Below are 20,918 nucleotides of genomic sequence, written 5' to 3'. Positions count from 1 at the left end.
TGAAGTATCACAGAATAGCATTAGCTTGGATATGATTAAGGCCTGGTTTGTACATCTTTCCATGTTTGTCACTGATTCATTCATCACTGATCCAGGATAACATAGTTTGCTCAATTGTGAACCGTGTTTCATTTATCATGGTTCAGGTTATGATAACAAGGGTAGGCAATCAGTTAATGATTCTGTTTGTACTGTAAAACTTGCCCCAGCAACCACCCACAATGCTCAGTTACCCAAAATATATTAACCGTTGTTTGCATTTACATGGCTATGCTGCAAGGCTGTGTATATTTTATATGATTTATGCACCCATACTCGTTCACATTGGACCAGTGAGCAGAAAAAAAGTATGAAGGCACCTAATCCTAACAAATGATACAAACAAATGTATTCTCTACAGGAAATGGTAGAGGTGATGAAGAAAATATGTGATGCTAGAAGATTTGCTGCAGTGGCTGCAAGTTTGGTATCAATGAATCTATATTCATTTACAAATGTATTGAGATGTTTCTTTTATCACTGTGTGTCTGTGTGTGTGTGTGTTTTTTTTTAAATCAACCTTCCGTGATAAACAAGGATAGGTGTTCTGGGTTGTTAAACTATGAAGATATTATATTTTAAATGCAAGAACTGTATAAGTTTTTATCTAGAAGCAAACAACTCTTCTTTGTATTTTTCATATGAAAATAGACCTGTAACACAGTGCTATGCTCTGTTAAGCCTGTATATCTTTTGCCACCATCATAAACATTTATTACAACATCATTACTAACTACCAAAGAGAAGCTACTAGCTCATATGAAATATAGTTGCATAATACTTAACTTCTAAAAACATGCATCTTTATGCTGCCAGTTACAAATGCGCAGTCATTGTACACTAGAAAATGTAGTCCTAGATACCCTGTGTCAGAATAAAAGATGAGGTGGTCACTGCTGGAACACTTTTGACCATAGCTCTACTTAATCGGAACCAAGCTGAGACAATAACAACAACTGCTGCCATCATGACTGTTTCCTTTCATAAGTTGTGCTTGGTTGGTTGGAAAAAGAAAAATGAATAACTCATTGCAAGACTGCAAACTTTCTCAGCTGATAGAATTTTACATTCAAAAAAATTAATTTTGATGGAAAATACCTAGAAGATATTTTTTAAGCCATTTGTTACCATATTTCTGTTGAAATACGCTACCTTTATTTCAATTCATTTCGAAAATATTGAAGAATTTAATAAAAAAAACTTGGTCATTTTAAACAGGAAGTTTGTAACATAGAACCAGGGGCAATTTGAGAAGGGTTGAAGTCAAATGGGTTAATTATTATCAGTTTCCTAATAACTTATGTTACAAAATGTCATGCTACAAGTTTTCCATTACAATAAGTTCAGTTACAATTTTGTTACAATACATTTTGTTGCAATTGATTTGATTAATATATCACTGGCAACATTTTTTGAATTACAAAAATATGGTTATAAAGCTTTATTGTCTTAGAGAAGCTTTGTGAAAGACATATATTTCCCAAGTTAATGAAGAGTATTTAACAAGGCAGTTAAGTTCTGTTGATCCTGGAGGTCTACAAATGTAATATGCAGGGTTTGTGAATTGTGTTCAAAATTTTAATAACACTGCCATGTAAAATGTATAATTACTTAATTAATGTAATTATTCAGTTACATATTTTGGTTGAGAGATGAAACTGGGAAAACGTGTTTGTTATTAGCCAAGGAAGTTGATTTATTGAGATAGCAGACTTTTCAAAAACTTGGAATCTATAGGAAAATATATGAAAAATAAAAGGGAGTCCACAGTTGTGAAAAATTTGGGGAACCACTGATCTAGCTGTTTGCAACAATGAATTTACCAAAATTATTGACTTTGACATGATTAGGGACTGATGTTCAAAGTGGATTTACTAGTGGTGTTAAGTGCACATCTCTTATTAAAATGAAAGAGAATGTCAAAAAAAAAAAAAAAAAAATGAAGAATCCACAAACTTAAAATAACTTCCACCACATCCTACATCTATTTATTACTTCTCAGCCCACTTGAATAAATTTTAGCAACAACAACAACAACAGCAGCAGCAGCAGCAGTGACTACAGCTTCTTGTCAATTGGTTATGAATGCTGTGAATCAGGACAATTTTAGCTGATTTCCTGACAGATTGTATATAAAAACCTATACACTCTCATTCCAGGAACCACTCTATTCTGTTTCGTCCACGAGGACTGATAGTCATAGGCATTATTAACTTCTCTACCAGACTAGAAAATTTACAATCTATCAGCAGAGGCTGAACTGGAAGAAGAATATAAATAATAACTGAAAAAAAAACAAAAACTTACAGATCATATAAAAAACAAAATGGGGCATTCAAATTCCACATGTTGTTCAAGGAAAAGGAAAACCAATGAACGAGTTCTAATGTTGGGTCTGGATGATGCAGGTACAGTTGGATGTTTTTTTTTAATTCTTACTGTTGTCTTTTAACCCTTTCATTAACATATTTATTTTAAGATGCTCTGTGTTTCTTTCAATTAATTTTAAATATAAAAAGAATTCAGTAAAATAATTTAGTTATCGTTAAGCTACCAGATAAAATGCTTAGTGGTATTTCGCCCATCATTACATTCTGAGTTCAAATTCTGCTGAGGTTGATTTTGCCTTTTATCCTTTCAAGGTTGATAAAATAAGTTCCAGCTGAACACTGAGGTTGATATAATTGACCTATTCCTCTCCTAAAATTGCTGGTCTTGTGCCAAAATTTGAAACCATTATTAAGCTGGTATGTGGAATATGCATTAACATGAAATTTTAATAGAAAATTTTAATATATATTATTTTAAACAAAAAATTTGATATCAAAGAACTTGGGGCAGTGCTGTCTTAGGGCATGAATACACCGGGCAGTTGCTTTTGGGCCACATGAAGGCCTAGTTCTGATATATGTATGCTGTGGCTGGCTATCAATAAATAAATAAATACTATAGGGCACAGAGCACTGTGCTCAGGGGCCTCAAGGGGTTTTCAGGAAAGTTGGTATCAGAAAGATTTATTATATTGCGATGAATTATTTAATTTTAGTAAATTCTATTACATTTTAATCAGTGATTATAAAATGTTATAAATTCTATTACAATATAGAAATATTGTGTGACAGTGGCCTTAACAGAACTATTACAATGCTTGTTTTACAAATAACTTTTGTGTTACAAAAGGTTCAGTTTTTGATATGTAATTAAATGTTTATAAGTTCTTTTATAATAAGTTAATTTATAGAAACATTGAGCCACAACAGTTTCTGTGTTGAAGTTCAGTGACCATTTCTGTTATAATTATGTTACAATTGTGTTAAAATAATATTTGTTACAAATCCTGTATATGCAATTGAGACACTGTTAAATTACAATAGTCATCTATATATCATACTTAATGTATATACACAATTGATAGGCCAGCTAGCACAGTATTTGTCCTGAGATAGCACCTTTTATGTAAATTGTGTTAAAAACACAATAACTATCAGAGGCAAAAATTCATTCCAGCAATGGCTTGGGACAGTGCTAAATACATTTTGGCTTCCTAGGGCCTCTTCAACAGTGTATACTTGCAGCCAGCTACGTGTTTGGATGAGAATTGATCATCTCTGATATATGAAAAAGTGAATAAAGCATTCATTGATGTTGCAAATAGCAACCTGGTTGAATAAAACTCTATTATATGCAACTGAGGCATAATTAAAATGGTTATCTATGTATCATATTTAATGTATATACACAGTTGATAGGCCAGTTACTGCAGTAGTTATCATGAGGTAATATCTTTTATGGACTTCTTGTGTTAAAAACACAATAAATATCAAAGAGAGACCAAAACTCATCCAAGCAGTGGCTACTAAGAGCCCCAGATGCATTGCAGCTGTTAATCTCTCAAAGTGTATCTCATTACACTGTCTGCTATTATTAGAAATTTTGTTATTACTAATTTACTATAATTCTCTTCAATTAAATTTTGCAATGATTAGTCCTGTTAGAATTAGGTTAATTACAATAAGCCTATTGACATTTAGTTTTGTAGAAGAAAAACTATTTGTCAGACTATATATATTGGATCATCCCATAAATAATGCATTTTTTTCAATTGCATGAACTAAAAGTCGGAGGGGGACAAGATAAACTGTCTGCATCAACTTGCTATAAAAGCAGGTAGTGATTTTACATTGTCCTTATTCTTAGTGCAAGTTTTGAAGAGTGCAGTTTGATCTTAACAGTCATGTTTTCAAAGCTATAATGGAAGTGACAAAGGAGCATATTCAGCATATTTTGTTTTATGAGTTTAATAAAGGCAACAATTCTGAGCCAGAAGCTACAGCCTAGAAGACAAGCCTCATCCTGGAAGATCTGTAGAGCTCGACGAGGACGTCCTGAAAACCCTGGAGGAACAAAATCCCATTGTAACTTTTGAGAAACTAGCACAGAAGCTTGGGTTTGATCATTCAACCATTCATCGACACCTGCATGCCATCAGAAAAGTCAGCAAATTTGGTCAATGGATCCCTCACAAACTATATGAGTTTAATCACATACAGAGAGTGAATGTGTGCTCTTCTTTGCTGTCACATATCACGAATGAACCTTTTTTGGACCAAATAGAGACTGGTAATGAGAAATGGATTCTCTATAAAATGTCAAGTGCTGAAAACAGTATGTAGGGAAAGGAGAAATACCAGCACCCCAGGCTAAAGAAGGTCTTCACCCCCATAAGGTGTTGTTATCTATTTGGTGGGACATGAAAGGTTTAGTCCATTCTGAACTTTTAAACCCAAACCAAACGATAACAAAGGAGATCTACTGCAAGCAGCTTAAGTCAGCGCTAGAAGAAAAACGACCATCTTTGGTTTCAAGATGGAAGGTGTTCTTCCATCAAGATAATGCTTGGCCACATACAGCAAGGATGACATTCCAAAGACTGGAGCAGTTTGAATGGGAAGCAATGCTCCACCCACCATATTTGCCAGACATTGCCCCATCTGACTTTCATTTATTCTGCAGTCTTCAAAATCATTTGGATGGAAAAAACATGAATTCTGTAGTTGAGGTCAGAACAGTATTGGACGAGTATTTTTCATCATGGACAAGTGAATTTTGCAAGTCAACCAGATAGATGAAAGAACATTGTAGAAAATGAAGGAGAGTATATTTTAGATTAAAAAGGAACTTTTTTATACTATAAATATAAAAAATCTGCATCATTTATTAGATGATTCAGTATATATATATATATATATATATATATATATATATATATATATATATATATATATATATATATATATAAATATATATATGAACCAGACTATTGATGTATGTATATATATATATATAACATAAAGTAAAGTGGAGGACAAACTTTCATAGGTCAAATTCTTTTATGAAAACTCATAAATGGTATCAAACCAGTCTTAAAATATAAATCATGAGAATATGAAATACATAGATGTAGATTCAATAGAACTTTTAGGTATCAAGCATTCCAATATTACAAACCAACAATGAAATTAGACGAGCAGTAGTATATAATAACATATATATCCTTACGATCGTTTCAGGAAATTGTGTTTGTATTGGGCGAATCTTCCGACCAATATAAATGGCCACATTTCCCTCATCAGAGGTACATTAAGCAATTAAAATATTTTTAAAATAGTTTAAAACTAGTTTTAAGATATTATCTACTTATAGGGCATAAGAGGGTTTCAAAATAATGTTATACTTTTTATAGAAAGGTTTGTAAAGATATTGTAAAAATCTTTGTAAAATGAAAAATATTTGTAAAAATAGAATATTTGTGCAAATAAAGATGAAAATATTTGTAAAAGTAGGATGCGGAGTTCCACAAAATTGTGAATGTTATATCAGACGAATATTTTCATATAATAGATAGATAGATAGATAGATAGATAGATAGACAGACAGACAGACAGATAGACAGACAGACAGATAGATAGATAGCAACCAGAATATTGATGTGTGTATGCATATATACACACACACACATATATACATACATATGTGTGTGTGTGTTTGTGTGTGTGTGTGTGTGTGTATGTGTGTGTGTGTGTGTGTGTGTGTGTGTGTGTGTGTATACCAACCAGCCTATTGATGTATGTGTTTTAATCAAATCTGTTTATTTGTATTTTTCACTTGTGCTATGTAAACACACACACACACACGTATACACACAAACACACATACATACATGTATATAAATATATATATATGTATGGATGGATATGTATGTGTGCGTATATATATATATATATATATATATATATATATCCCTCTTATGTGTATATGTATGTATAGACATATATATAAATCTTTAGTTAAATATATTCAATGAGAATATTATATACTGAATTTATATTGAGTGCTTTATTGTGTTAAAGTATTAATACTATTAAGGTATTTATGTATTTAATACGAGCGATTTTGTATATTTTTATAGTGCATTATTATGAACATCAGGAAATCAATATTAGAAAATATATATATATATATATATCATCATCATCATCATCATCGTTTAACGTCCGCTTTCCATGCTAGCATGGGTTGGACGATTTGACTGAGGACTGGTGAAACCGGATGGCAACACCAGGCTCCAGTCTGATTTGGCAGAGTTTCTACAGCTGGATGCCCTTCCTAACGCCAACCACTCAGAGAGTGTAGTGGGTGCTTTTACGTGTCACCCGCACGAAAACGGCCACGCTCGAAATGGTGTCTTTTATGTGCCACCCGCACAAGCCAGTCCAGGGGCACTGGCAACGATCTCGCTCGAAAATCCTACAGGAGCCAGTCAGGCGGTACTGGCAACGGCCACGCTCAAAATGGTGCATCTCATGTGCCACCCGCACAAGAACCAGTCCAGGGGCACTGGCAACGATCTTACTTGGCTTGCCGGGTCTTCTCACGCACAGCCCATTTCCAAAGGTCTCGGTCCGTAGTCATCGCCTCGGTGAGGCCCAATATATATATATATATATATATATACTGGGGTTAGGGTACTACATAAGCAAAGGAGGTGTTTATGTAGTACCCTAGTATAATTAAATATATTTATATATCATATATAATTATAAATTTTGCCTATACAGTTTTTACGCTCGCAGCCACTAACATTATTATTTTTAGGAATAGTAATAATTCTTTTATATTTATAAATAATTTCACAGTTTGTTTGTTTCACTAGTGTTCATGCACTCAAAGGACTTACAGGCAATAGTGCTCATGCACTCGAAGGAATTACAGTGGTGAATATTAGTAGTTGTCACTTGCAGATCTGACTGAAGAAAATCAGGTGATTTTGACACTAAATTCGAAATCATGATATCAGATTAACTGACATTCCTTCTGCAACTTTTGCAGAGATAAGACGGTATTCTTATTCACTAAATTTTTTTCCAATCATGTATGTATTAATTTAGTGATTCTTCTGCGGCTTAGGAATATTTTGACTTCTATTTTTTGTGAAGCAGGTGCTTATGTAGTACCCTAGTATATATAAATATATTCATGTATCAATTAGAAAATGGAGGATAATATGCTGAACCCAACGACTTGCAGACAGTGTATCCCGTTGAATTCATTAACTTAATTCATAGCTAGAGTGACAAAAAATAAAAACACAAAGTACAGGTGTTTATGACCATAAACTTAATCTTACAGCTGTTTCGGCCTAGCTTTGGCATGCCCCATTCTATCCGAATAGTTCCTGCTGGAGTAATTATCGGATGAAATGCTGAAATGGGGGTACATGCATGATTCGGTAGGCCTCTTCAGAGATTCACAAAGAATTCCATACAAATATAGAGCAAGAGACAAAAGCAAAAGTGAAATAGAAACAAAAACAAAAACAAAAACAAGAACAAAAATAGATATTTTTAAATTTTTTATTTGTATTTTTTAATTTTTTTAATTTAAAAAAATTTTTTTATTTTTGTTTTTGTGATTTGTTTGCATTCTCTCTGTAATGAAGAACCTGAAATTTTGATGTATAAAAATTTCCAATTTTTTTCGTCTGCCCATTGATAAATAATATTCAGCTCATTTGGAGTACGACAGTATCTTTTGGAATTTGAATAGCCACCGATATTTTTGTGTCATCCATCAGCATAACACAGGTTGGCTTAGTGAACTTACGTATATATATATGTATCAAAAGAATTCCAACTGTTTTTTATGTTTTATTAATATTCTTATAAAATTAATGTGGGATATAGAATGTGGAATATATAGTATATATAGTAAAATGAAATGAAGTATTGAATGTCTTATTGAATAAATGAAATATTGAATATTAAATATATAAGGACTAGTATACTTTTCTGCTTTCTAGCAGTCTTCAAGGTCCCCTGTGACAGAAGTGTTATATATATGCATATATAAATAAATATATATATATATATTATATATATATATATATATATATATATATATATATATATATATATATATGATTATATTCTTATATTACGGGTTTATTTTCAAGGTTTCCGCTTTTTATTTACCATCTTTTATATTTACAGTTTGCTTTAGTGGTATCTTTCACACGATCTGCTTAGTTGTTCAAGTTTTTCGCGCTGTTTTATTTTCAGTCCATTATTTAAATTGCTTAGTTCAGTAGAATAGTCCACACCTGAAGAACATACTTGGGTTTCCATGTACGTGAAACTATTAGTAGTGTGGTTTTTGCATGAAAGGTGATCATACCAAACAATATTTTTACTTTCACCAGATGGAGTACTCTGTTTGTTGAACCTTATTACACAGATCTATTATATATATATATATATATATATATATATGAGAATATGCTGCATAGTAAATTAGATAGATTAATGTTAATATAAGTGGAGGCGCGTGGCTTAGTGGTTAGGGTGTCAACATCATGATCGTAAGATTGTGGTTTCGATTCCTGGACCGGGCGACGCGTTGTGTTCTTGAGCAAAACACTTCATTTCACGATGCTCCAGTCCACTCAGCTGGCAAAAATGAGTAACGCTGCAATGGACTGGCGTCCCGTCCAGCTGGGGGGGGGGAACACATACGCCATTGAAACCGGGAAACCGGGCCCATGATCCTGGCTAGGCTTTAAAAGGGCGCATTTATTATTATATTACATAATGTTAATATAACAGCCTTTAATTTCCACAGTCATTGAGTTGTTAGCAGTAGGAAATTAATCATCATGGATAATTAGATTTAAAACGAAAATGATATGAAGTGTAACTATCAAAGAACGTTCATCCAGCACACAATAATTACTTGCACTGTAAAGGATCAAAAACCAATTAAAATAATTACATGACTATGATGTTCAAACAATTCTTAATTCTAATATATCTGTTTCATATTACAGGTAAATCCAAAAGTTTGTATTACATGAAGCTGAATCAAGAGATCAAGACACTTCCCACCCTGGGGTTTAATGTGGAGCAGATTGAACTGGATAGAACTAATGTGATTATCTGGGAAGTTGGTGGACACAAGAAAAGTCGTGCTCAGTGGCACCATTATTATTCGAATACAATAGGTGAGTTACCGTTTCTTTATTTCCAGATTATGAGGCCACACCAGTGTTGATTGTCTGTGATGCAAATACACAAATACACACTTACACACACAAACATGGACGCACACACAAATATAGACACATATCCACACACATGCATACACAAACATACACATAAACACACACATGTACAGACAAACATGCATGTACATACACAGACACACATACATACACATACACATGCACACAAATATACACACATGCACATACACACACTTGCACATGCACATACATAGACATATACACACAAACATACACATGTTCACACACATGCACATATGCACACAAACACACTGTTAAATCACATATTTTTTTACTTTTTTGCTTGTTTTGGTTATTGAACTGCGGCCATGCTGGAGCACTATCATATTCCAATCAATCCCAGTACTTAGTTAATGTCTGATACTTATTGGTCTCTTTTTTCTGATCCACATGCACATACATGTGTGTGTGCGTCATCATCATCATCATCATCATCATCATTCAACGTCTAGTCTCCATGTTGGCATGGGTTGGATGGTTTGACATGGTGCTGGCCAGCCGGGAGCTGACTGGACTCCAACTGTCAGTTGTGGCAAGGTTTCTATAGCTGGATGCCCCTTCCTAATTCTAACCACTTTACAGAGTGAGCTGGGTGCTTTTTACATGTCACAATCACAGGTGCATTTACACAGCACTGGCACGAGTGCTTTTAAGTGGCACCGGCACCTGAAAGGCAAACCTGTATGTGTGAAAGACAAGGGATTTACTTAGCTTATACAGCAAATCCCTACATCTCCTGGTCCCTTGTCATTTCCTCAATGAGACCCAGCATCCAAAGATCCTTTCTCACCACTTCATCCCACATCCTCCTGCGTCTACCCTTTCTGCAGGTACCCTCCACAGTTAGAGCTCAGCACTTCTTTATGCAACTGTCCTCATCCATTGTTAACGAGCATCACTGTCATACAAGCAATGTTGTTCATTTCTAGTCTTTCATGAAGACTAGAACTATGTCTGGCTACAAGAAAATAACAGGTGAGGGTTGGCAACAGGAAGGCCATCTGGCTATAGAAAATCTGCCTCAACAAATTCTATCTGACCCCTGCAAACATGGAAAAATGGACATCAAAAATGATAAAGAAGAATTTTTAATTTCTTGAAATTATCTTCTACTTTTCTATCATTATTATTATTATTATTATTATTATTATTATTATTATTATTATTATTATTTTATGTTTGACTTTTGTTTTGCATTTGTACAAGTTGGATCCAAGTCTCACCCAGGGACCTCAAGAGACAACAAGTTAGAAGTTCATGTAGGTGTTATGCCTAGGGTACCATATATTTGGATTTGTACAGTTTTGTTCAAGTGAATGTTTAAGAAACCATAAGAAAATTATGTGTTTGCTTTAAAATTTGAGATCACATAGACAGTATTTTACGTAGGATATGGGCAGTTCCCATGAGCACTATCTTTTGAACTTCAGCCATTTTGGGGTTTCCTGGTATCTGAGCTAGGTAGTAATCAGCCCGTTTCGCTGTCATTCCCAGGTCACCTATGACAATAGGTATTGTTTTCGTCTTCAGATTCCACATTTTGCTAATTTCTATTTCAAGATCTTTATATTTGCTCAGTTTTTGGTAGGTCTTGACAGATACGTTTATATCGATTGGGACAGTCATATCAATGAGGAGGCATGATTTTTGTCTGAAGTCTTTCAGTATGATGTCTGGCCTATTTGCGTCTATCTTTCTGTCAGTTTGAATGGTGAAGTTCCAGAGGAGTGCAATGTGATCATTTTCAAGTACTGGGAGTGGTTTGTGTTCCCACCAGTTTTTATCATGGGGCAAGTCCAGGTTTTTGCATATTACCCAGTGAATTATTATTATTATTATTATTATTATTATTATTATCATTATTATTATTATTATTATTATGGAGTGAAAGAGGAAAACAAGCTGGCAGAATTGTTAGCATGCTGGGCAAAATACTTAGCAGTGTTTTATCCATCTTTACATTTTGAGTTCAAATGTTGCTGGGGTCAGCTTTGCCTTTCATCCTTTCAGGGTTGATAAAATTGAGCACGGGGCTTGATGAACTTGCTAGCCTTATGCCAAAATTTGACACCATTATTCCTGAGTAAAAGAAGGCAGTGCACTGGCAGAATTATTGGCACTCTGGGGAAAATTCTTAGTGGCATTTCATCTCTCTTCACATTCTGAGTTCAAATTCTGCTGAGGTCGACTTTGCCTTTCATCCTTTTAGGGTCAATAAATTAAGTACCAGTGAAACACTGGGGTTGATGTAATTAACTAGTCCCCTCCCTCAAAATTTCAGCCCTTCCTTGTGCCTTTAGTAGAAAGGATCATTACTGAGTAAAAGATATAGGCTATGTGATATCACTTTCTGACTGTGATATAACTGGACATATAATATTCTTTTCTACTCTAGGCACAAGGCCTGAAATTTTTTTCTTTTGGTGGGTGGGTGGGTGGGTGGGTGGGGGGCAGTCGATTAGATCAACCCCAGTATGCAACTGGTACTTAATTTGTCGAGCCCAAAAGGGTGAAAGGCAAGTTTAACCTTGATTGAATTTGAACTCAGAATGTAAAGACAGACAAAATACTGCTAAGCATTTTTTCCCGGAATGCTAACGTTTCTGCCAGCTCGACACTTTGCTGAACATATAATATCAATAAGTATATTGCACTGTTATGATATGACTCTATGTTATTACTGAGGATATGATATTACTGAGAGTGGGACGTTATTAATGACCAAACAATATTAATGAATGCATGAGATTAATATGCCTTATTACTAAATATGCGATATCATTTATCCTGTTCAATATCTCTTTACAGGCTTAATTTACGTAGTTGACAGCAGTGATACACATCGGATGGAGGAAAGCTGTAAAGAATTTTTAGGAGTCATCCAACATCCTGAAATGCAAGGGGTCCCAGTGTTGATATTAGCAAACAAACAAGACTTGTGTAAGTAATTGTGCTCTCTCTACTATTGAGAATCAGTCGCTTCCATTGGTGACGTCTACATTGGCTTAACTGCAGGGGTGTAGACAAGGTGTGCCACCTGTGGCAGCCCTCGTTTTACCCCTTTATCATCGTTATCTCAACCATCATCTTCATAATCTTCATCATCATCATCATCATCATCATCATCACCATTAGCACTATTCTCATTATCTTCACCACCACTACAATCTTCACCGTAACTATCCCCACCACTGCCACCACCACAACCATCACCATCATCATCATCATCATCATCGTCGTCATCGTCATCGTCATCATCATCATCATCATCATCATGTCCCCCATTACTACCATCATCATCCTCACCATAACTACAATTACCACCATCACCACCACCACCACCACCACCATAATCATCATCATCATCAGCAGCAGCAGCAGTAGTAATGATAACAGCAACATCTCTGCCATTACCATCAACCTTCCTTCAAAATTTCATGTTAATTTACTTAATCACCGCCATCATCAAAACCACCACCACCACCACCATCATCACCTCCATCACCACCAGCACCATCTTAATTTGAGCTATGGTCAGGAACATCAGGCTACTAAGAACTCCTAAGAAGAAAGCTTCATATAACAAATGTCAAAAGTACCTCTGGTCAATTGTACCCTAATTACTCCCAAATGGTCCCACAAATATCAGAAGTAAATGAGAGATTAAAGTTATAAAGTCATTAGCAATCAACATGAGATCTTAATTTAAAACCTTCCTGAATTATGGCATCAGTCATTGCAATGACATAAGAGAATGCTTTTGAAAATGTCAAACAAATTTACAGTTTGAGGGAAAAGAAATTTATATTCATAAAGTGGGACAAGTCAACTAGTTTATGTCATGAGGATGAGGGGTAAGAGGATGGAGATAGAGGAAGAGGAGGGGAGAAAGGAGAAGAGGAGGGGGAAGAAGAGGTGGAAAAGGAAGAAAAATGGGAAGGAAGAGGAGGAAGAGGGGTGGATTATGACGATAATGACAACGATGATGATGATAATGCTGTATGACAAAATTTTTACTTTTTTTGTCTTTGGTCAGTAAGTGTTATTTCCTATTTGCCTCTATCTAGAAATCAAAAGGAAATTACTAATCTTATCTTCAAACATTGCTTTTCTGACCTGGGCATCAATGTTTTGAAACTGACTTATTTTCCATTACATTTCAGGCAGATTCAGAATTGAGTTGCTGAAGCAGAAATATCATTATAGCAAATATTCTGTTCAATAGCAAAGATTTGCTTGTCAGTTGTTTGATCTTAACCACTTGAGCATGTCCCTTAGTGGCTGGCAATATGTGCATCTCTGATCATGAGCAGAAGTACTGGAGGGAGCATCATAGCTATGTGTTGAGAGGATTTGGAAAAGAAATATTTTTTTTTGTCCTTGTTGTTTTTATTGACACTGTGGTAATTGTTATTGTAGTTGTAGTCATCATCATCATCATCATCATCATCATTTAACATCTGTCTTCCATGCTGGCATGGGCTGGATGGTTTGACAGGAACTGGCAAGCCGGAGGACTGTGCCAAAGTCTACAGTCTGTTTTCACATGGTTTCTATATTTGGATGCTCTTCATAGTCCTTCTCCTCTTCCTCCTCCTCCTCGTCATCGTCGTTGTCGTTGTCGTCATCATCCTTTAACATCCATTTTCCATGCTGGCATGGAATGGATGGTTTGATCAGATCTGGCAAGCCAGAGAGCTACACAGATTTCAGTCTTATTTCATTTGGTTTCTACAGTTGGATGTCCTTCCTAATGTCAACCACTTTACAGTGTGTGCTAGGTGCTTTTAACATTGCACCATCATGAAGACATATGAACTACCTTCTTTCTTCTGCATTTTCTAAGAAATTTCATAGAATGTTGAATTTAACCTAATTAATTTGTGTCAAGAGTTATGTCATGCCAATGATTCCAAAGTAGGATGAAATAGGACTATACATGGTTACCAAGGGCTAAAAACTTTTTAAGAACTTTATTTTATTTTATGTAACAAAAAAATAAATGAAATTAAGAATTAAAAATTAAATATGCAAAAATTAAATAGATGCAGGAATGGCTGTGTGGTAAGTAGCTTGCTTACCAACCACATGGTTCTGGGTTCGGTCCCACTGCGTGGCACCTTGGGCAAGTGTCTTCTACTATAGCCTCAGGCCGACCAAAGCCTTGGGAGTGGATTTGGTAGATGGAAACTGAAACAAGCCCATTGTATATATGTATATATATATATATATATATATATATATATATATATATATATGTGTGTGTATATGTTTGTGTGTCTGTGTTTGTCTCCCCAACATCGCTTGACAACCGATGCTGGTGTTTTTATGTCCCTGTAACTTAGCGGTTCGGCAAAAGAGACCGGTAGAATAAGTACTAGGCTTACAAAGAATAAGTCCTAGGGTCGATTTGCTCGACTAAAGGCGGTGCTCCAGCATGGCCGCAGTCAAATGACTGAAACAAGTAAAAGAGTAAAAGAGTATGTTTTTCAACTTAAATCAGTTTAACCTAGTAGAGATTCTCTCCCCTAAAGCAAACCACATGTTTAATATAATTTTCTTTTCCTCTTTTCAGCATCGGCAATATCTACTGCAGCCATTTCGGATTATTTCATGCTAGATACAACACTAAAAGACAGAAATTGGTTCATCCTAAGTGTTTCCTCTGTATCAGGGTATGGCTTCAACGAAGCACTTACTCTTTTAAACGCTCTTGTCACTGAATTCAGGAAAAGGAAAAGTTCACGAAGAAAGAGAGAGGAACTCACAGAGATAAAGCAAAGCTAACACATTTGGACAATTATAATTATCTTCAATATCTATGTAAGCAATTTTGTATGAGCACGTGTGGATTTAAGGATGTAGATGAACATGTATAAGTATATACTTATGTGTACATGTGTGCATAAGTATGAGTATATATGTACATGTGTGTATGTTTAATGGTGTATAATGTGTATCATCATCATCATCATCATTTAATGTCCATGTTACCTGCCAGCATGGGATGGACGATTTGACTGAAACTGGTAAGACTAGGAGCTGCACCAGGCTCCATTCTCTATTCTGATATAATTTCTACAGCTGGATGCCCCTTCCTAACATTAGCCGCTCCACAGAGTCCACTGGGTGCTTTTTATGAGGTACCAGTACCAATGCTTTTAACATGGCACCAGCACAAGCGCTTTTTATGAGACACCAGCATTGGCATCAATTCTGTTGTAGTGGATGGATTTTCATGAGTACAGCAAGGTACCATATATCTATGTATACAGATTTGCATATCTATGATTGTATATGTGTGTATGTATGATTGTATATGTGTGTATGTATGCATGTGCAGGTATGTGTCTGTATGCTTGTACAGGTGCGTGTGTGTGTGTTTATATTGTTTTATGTATATGTATATATATCTTTGTTGGGAACACAGTTAGATTTAAACAAACACTAGAAAATAATCTACAAATATTATTACGAGCTAATTAAATCCTTAACTAATTAGGCATGGCTGTTTTGGTTAATAAGCTTGCTTTGCAACCACTCAGTTTCAGGTTCAGCCTCATCATGTGACATCATGGACAGGTGTCTTCTACTACAGCCTCAGATTGACCAATACCTTATGAGTGAATCCAGTAAATGGAAACTGTGTGGAAGCCCATTGCATTTATATATATATATGCATACATACACACACACACATACACATATATACATATACACACATATATATATACATACATACATATATATATGTGCATCTAAATAAATATATATGTGTGTGTTTGTGTATATAAATATATATATTCATATATACATGCATACATATACATATATATACAGCGTTCATACACATAATTTTTCCCGTCTGGCTGTATAGCCTTTTCTGTTGTTTTCTTGTCTTGTTTTTTGTCCGCCACTACATTCCTCCATGGCAAGGTTTAATTTGTGTATACAAATTTAATTTGCGGTCCATGGGAAGAGCCGTTTTAGCGATGCGTCCTGCCCAGCTCTTCGAAACACCGGTGTTAAAACGGGGGTAGCTGATGAAGAAGAATGTTCTCTATGTGGCTTGTGTGTTTTCTCGTCTACATTTTGTTTGCAATGTCCTGTACCCAGATATATATGCACCTATACATACAGGTGGATGTCAGTATGCACATACCTGTACGTATATATGCATATACTCATTTACTATTTGTTTTTATATATATATATATATATATATGTATGTATATATACACACACATATATATATGCATGTATATATAGATACATATACATACATATATATATACAAACACATACATACATATATATATTTATATCTTAAATTATGAAGACGATGTGTGTGTGCATGTGTATCTTTGTGCCTCTGTTAATCCCCACCAGCACCAACATCACTGCTTGACAACCGTTGTTGGTTTCTTCACATCCCTATAACTTAGAGGTTTGGCAAAAGAGACCAATAAAATAAGTACCAGACTTTAAAGAATTAAGTACTGAGGTCAATCTGTTGAGTAAAATTGTTGAAAACACTTACCAAACAAGCTTGCAGTTCAATGACCGAAACAACTACGCAGGAAAAAAAGACAATTGTGAGTTAGGTACCAGAAATAACCTGAACTAAACAACAAAACTGCATAGAAGTAAACGCAGAAAACATATACACACACATCCTATTTGGAACAAATCTACTCTTTGTGGAGAGTAAAATACCACTTGAGAATGAGGATATATTTTTTTGATGAAAACACTTCACAGACAAACAAAAGAAAATGATACTACTATTGTGAGGCCAGAATAAAAGCTTTATTATTTAAAATTCTGTGAAAAGAAAAAAAACAATATCTGAATCCCGTGGGAAAAAGAAAAAATGTACTTTTATTGAATAAAAACAATGAGTACATATATATATATATGTATATACACACACATACATATATATATATATATACATGTATATATATATACATATACTCATACATATATATACATATATATATATATCATCATCGTTTAATGTCCGCTTTCCATGCTAGCATGGGTTGGACGATTTGACTGAGGACTTGTGAAACCAGATGGCTACACCAGGCTCCAATCTGATTTGGTAGAGTTTCTACAGCTGGATGCCCTTCCTAACGCCATATACATATACACATATATATATGTGCACACACACACACACACACACACATGTAAGATTAAATAAATCGACAACAAACGGAAAATATGACAGACCTATGTATATATAATTCAAAAACGTGTAGTAAATAAGCATACCAATGTACACTAAATACACAGATGAACAGAAAACACACTAGGTCACCAATTCTTCATCAGTTATCGGCCAGAGGCTCAAAGACCATTATCGTATCGATAATGGCTGAAAATGCGTTTGACCCTCTGGTCGATAAATGATGAAGAATTGGTGACCTAGTGTGTTTTCTGTTCACCTGTGTATTTAGTATATGTTTGTTTATTTATTTACTGCACATCTTTTGAATTATATCTATATATATATATATATGTCTGTCATATTTTCCATTTGTTGTCTTTTTATTTAACCCTGAAAATATTATTTAAGTAATGCATGCACTCATTAATTTTTTTACCTACATATATATATATATATACACATTAGCAGTATACATTAATTGGAGAAAGCAACTCTGACATGAAACTTGCAGTCGGAATAACACCAGTCTTCTTGCAATGCTTGTCACTGGAACACACTACAGTGACCAAGAGAATAGCAAAAGTGTTGTGCAAGCTTTTCTCTTAAACCCAATGGTATTTAGGTGTCTCACTATCATTTTTTAATGTGAAACAACGATTATCTGACAAGATGAGGCAATCATCATGTATGTGTGTATATATAGTAATTTCCCTGTTTACTTTACATATAAATAAGCAAATTTATACATATAATTGGTAAAGCAAAGACACACACACACACACACACACACACACAAAAGCTATAGACTCATCTTATTTCTTAAACCAACAAATGTATATAGATAACATATATTGATATACATATAGTATACTGTAGACAGCTGGATGAAAAATTCATCAGTTATTAGTCAATTAATGAACAGATATCTGAAGCATTTTCAAAAGACTGTTTCATAAAAAATTATATTGGCAATCTTCAGAAGCATCAAATTTCTGTGATATGGGAGTTGAAATATACTTCTAAACTGTAAATATTTCAAAATAAATTATTTTATTCACATCATGAATTGTCTCATCTTTTTACTATATTGTTTTATAACTAATATTTTATGTACACCTCCACTGCCACTGCAGCAGCTGCTACTGCTGCTACCACAGGAACTGCCACCACCACCACCTGCTATCAAGAACAACTATCATTTGAACACTGGCTTAGGCTTGATCAACCAAACTCAGGTGTTTTGGATGAGGGTATATGTTGTAAGATCTGCAACACCCCAGTAACTTCAGGATAATACTAATGATATACCTAGGTATTGCATCTAAAGATGTATGTAAAACTATACATACATACATACATACATACATAGGGTTCTCAAAACCTGAAAGAAAAAGGCTGATCAGAAGACTACAGATTCAAGCCATCAATGGAACTGTAAAAATATGTAAAACTTTCCAAAAATTTAGCACATAAATACATATGCATACGCCTAGACATGAAAATATATACATAAAAACGCATCCATAAAACAAACATACAAATCTGCGCATACACTAACATCAAATACTGCACACACACACACATATGCACAAATACCTAGATGATGTTTATAAAAGTTCCAATGAAGGAGCCTTGAATGTTAGAGTCCGGCTCTTTCTCTATTGACAAGAAATACAAAAATGAAACTGATTGATAACATACATACATACATACATACATACATACATGTGAAATAAACATCAGAGATGTTTTTCCCCATGCAAAACCTGCAGGAGCTCAGAGGTTTTGCAAGCTCTTCTAAATCCATTGCAATACTGGAAGCTGGTATCTCAGGGTCACAAGCGTTTTGCCCTTTAGCCTGTACTCTTCACCTACAGAAGGGTTCCACTTGCAGTCTCTCATCAACCATAGCCATCTTTATTTGAAATTCCAGAATCTGAAAGAAATTTTTTTGAATGTTGACACAAAGTTCTGGGCAGGTTCCACCAAGTACAGCTGTTGTGTGCCATTATAACACATTACCTCACCTACCCCAAGTGAGGCTTCCCCAGCTCAGGTAAGTTGTCCACTTGACAGTAGTTTGTTGTCAGCAAGTCATCCAATAACACATTTGCTTGTTACTCAATGCGATTACTGCTTGTTTTGCACACTGTGATGTGAAGATATTGCGAATATATCGTGGAGAATGTTGAAAATGGCCTGGAGATACCTCAATGGGTAAGAGTGAAAAGAAAAGGAGAAAAACCTTTATGTTTATCTATAAAATAGAAAGTTCAGTTGATGAAGAAAACTTGACAGCAGTGTAAATGTGAAGCAGGTGACCGAGATGCACATGGATATTGCATTTAAACACTTGACTCCCATCCTCAAGCCATCCAATTTTATAGATGCAAATACAAAAATATTCTGAAATTCAAAAAAATCCCAAATTCATAACACTTTTGGTCCCAGAAATTTCAGATAAGGCTTTCTCAACCTCTCTCTCTCTCTCTCTCTCTCTATATATATATATATATATATATATTTATAAATTAAATAATGAGGGTAGAAACTGATATTAATCAATTAAAACTAGTGGCTTAGAGTATTTAAAAAATCCAAAGATTAAAGATTATATTACATACAAATTAAGAGGAATGACCACCAAAGTGGATTCCTAATATGCTAAAGATAGACGTCAAATTGCCTAATTACGAAGAGTGTGCTCTCAAGAAAATTTCAGCAAAACGCCAGAATGTAAAAATGAGCAAGACAAATGAAAATATACAAAATAAAAAACGACCACTCTGGTGGTCGTTCCTCTTAATTTGTATATATATATATATATATATATATATATATATGTATGTATGTATATACACACACACACATACACATACACAAACAATCTGTGCATTTTCCTTCTTTTTTATATTTTTCACTAAAATTCACTACGTGGGGGGAAAATATCTTTCCAAAAAAGCTTTTCACTATACATACACATACACACACACACACACACACAAATTTCAAAGTGACTTAAGTATACGGTGCAGATGAGCTGAAATAACAGCAAAATATCAATAT

The 20,918-nt window shown here is 34.5% G+C and overlaps 1 protein-coding gene across 1 annotated transcript; it reads left to right on the top strand.

The window, feature by feature from the left end:
- The first annotated feature begins 2,197 nt into the window (after positions 1-2,197).
- On the top strand, positions 2,198-16,682 carry LOC106879365 (ADP-ribosylation factor 1). The gene is made up of 4 exons (XM_014928886.3): positions 2,198-2,447; positions 9,422-9,595; positions 12,485-12,616; positions 15,252-16,682. Exons 1-4 carry the CDS (start codon positions 2,366-2,368, stop codon positions 15,461-15,463), a joined length of 600 nt encoding a protein of 199 aa, XP_014784372.1. The 5' UTR covers positions 2,198-2,365; the 3' UTR covers positions 15,464-16,682.
- Positions 16,683-20,918: the final 4,236 nt, after the last annotated feature.

The sequence above is a fragment of the Octopus bimaculoides genome, chromosome 11 (assembly GCF_046866305.1).
Source record: "Octopus bimaculoides isolate indiv1 chromosome 11, ASM4686630v1, whole genome shotgun sequence".
In the NCBI taxonomy this organism is placed as follows: domain Eukaryota; kingdom Metazoa; phylum Mollusca; class Cephalopoda; order Octopoda; family Octopodidae; genus Octopus; species Octopus bimaculoides.
This window is presented reverse-complemented; position numbering and strand designations above follow the sequence as displayed.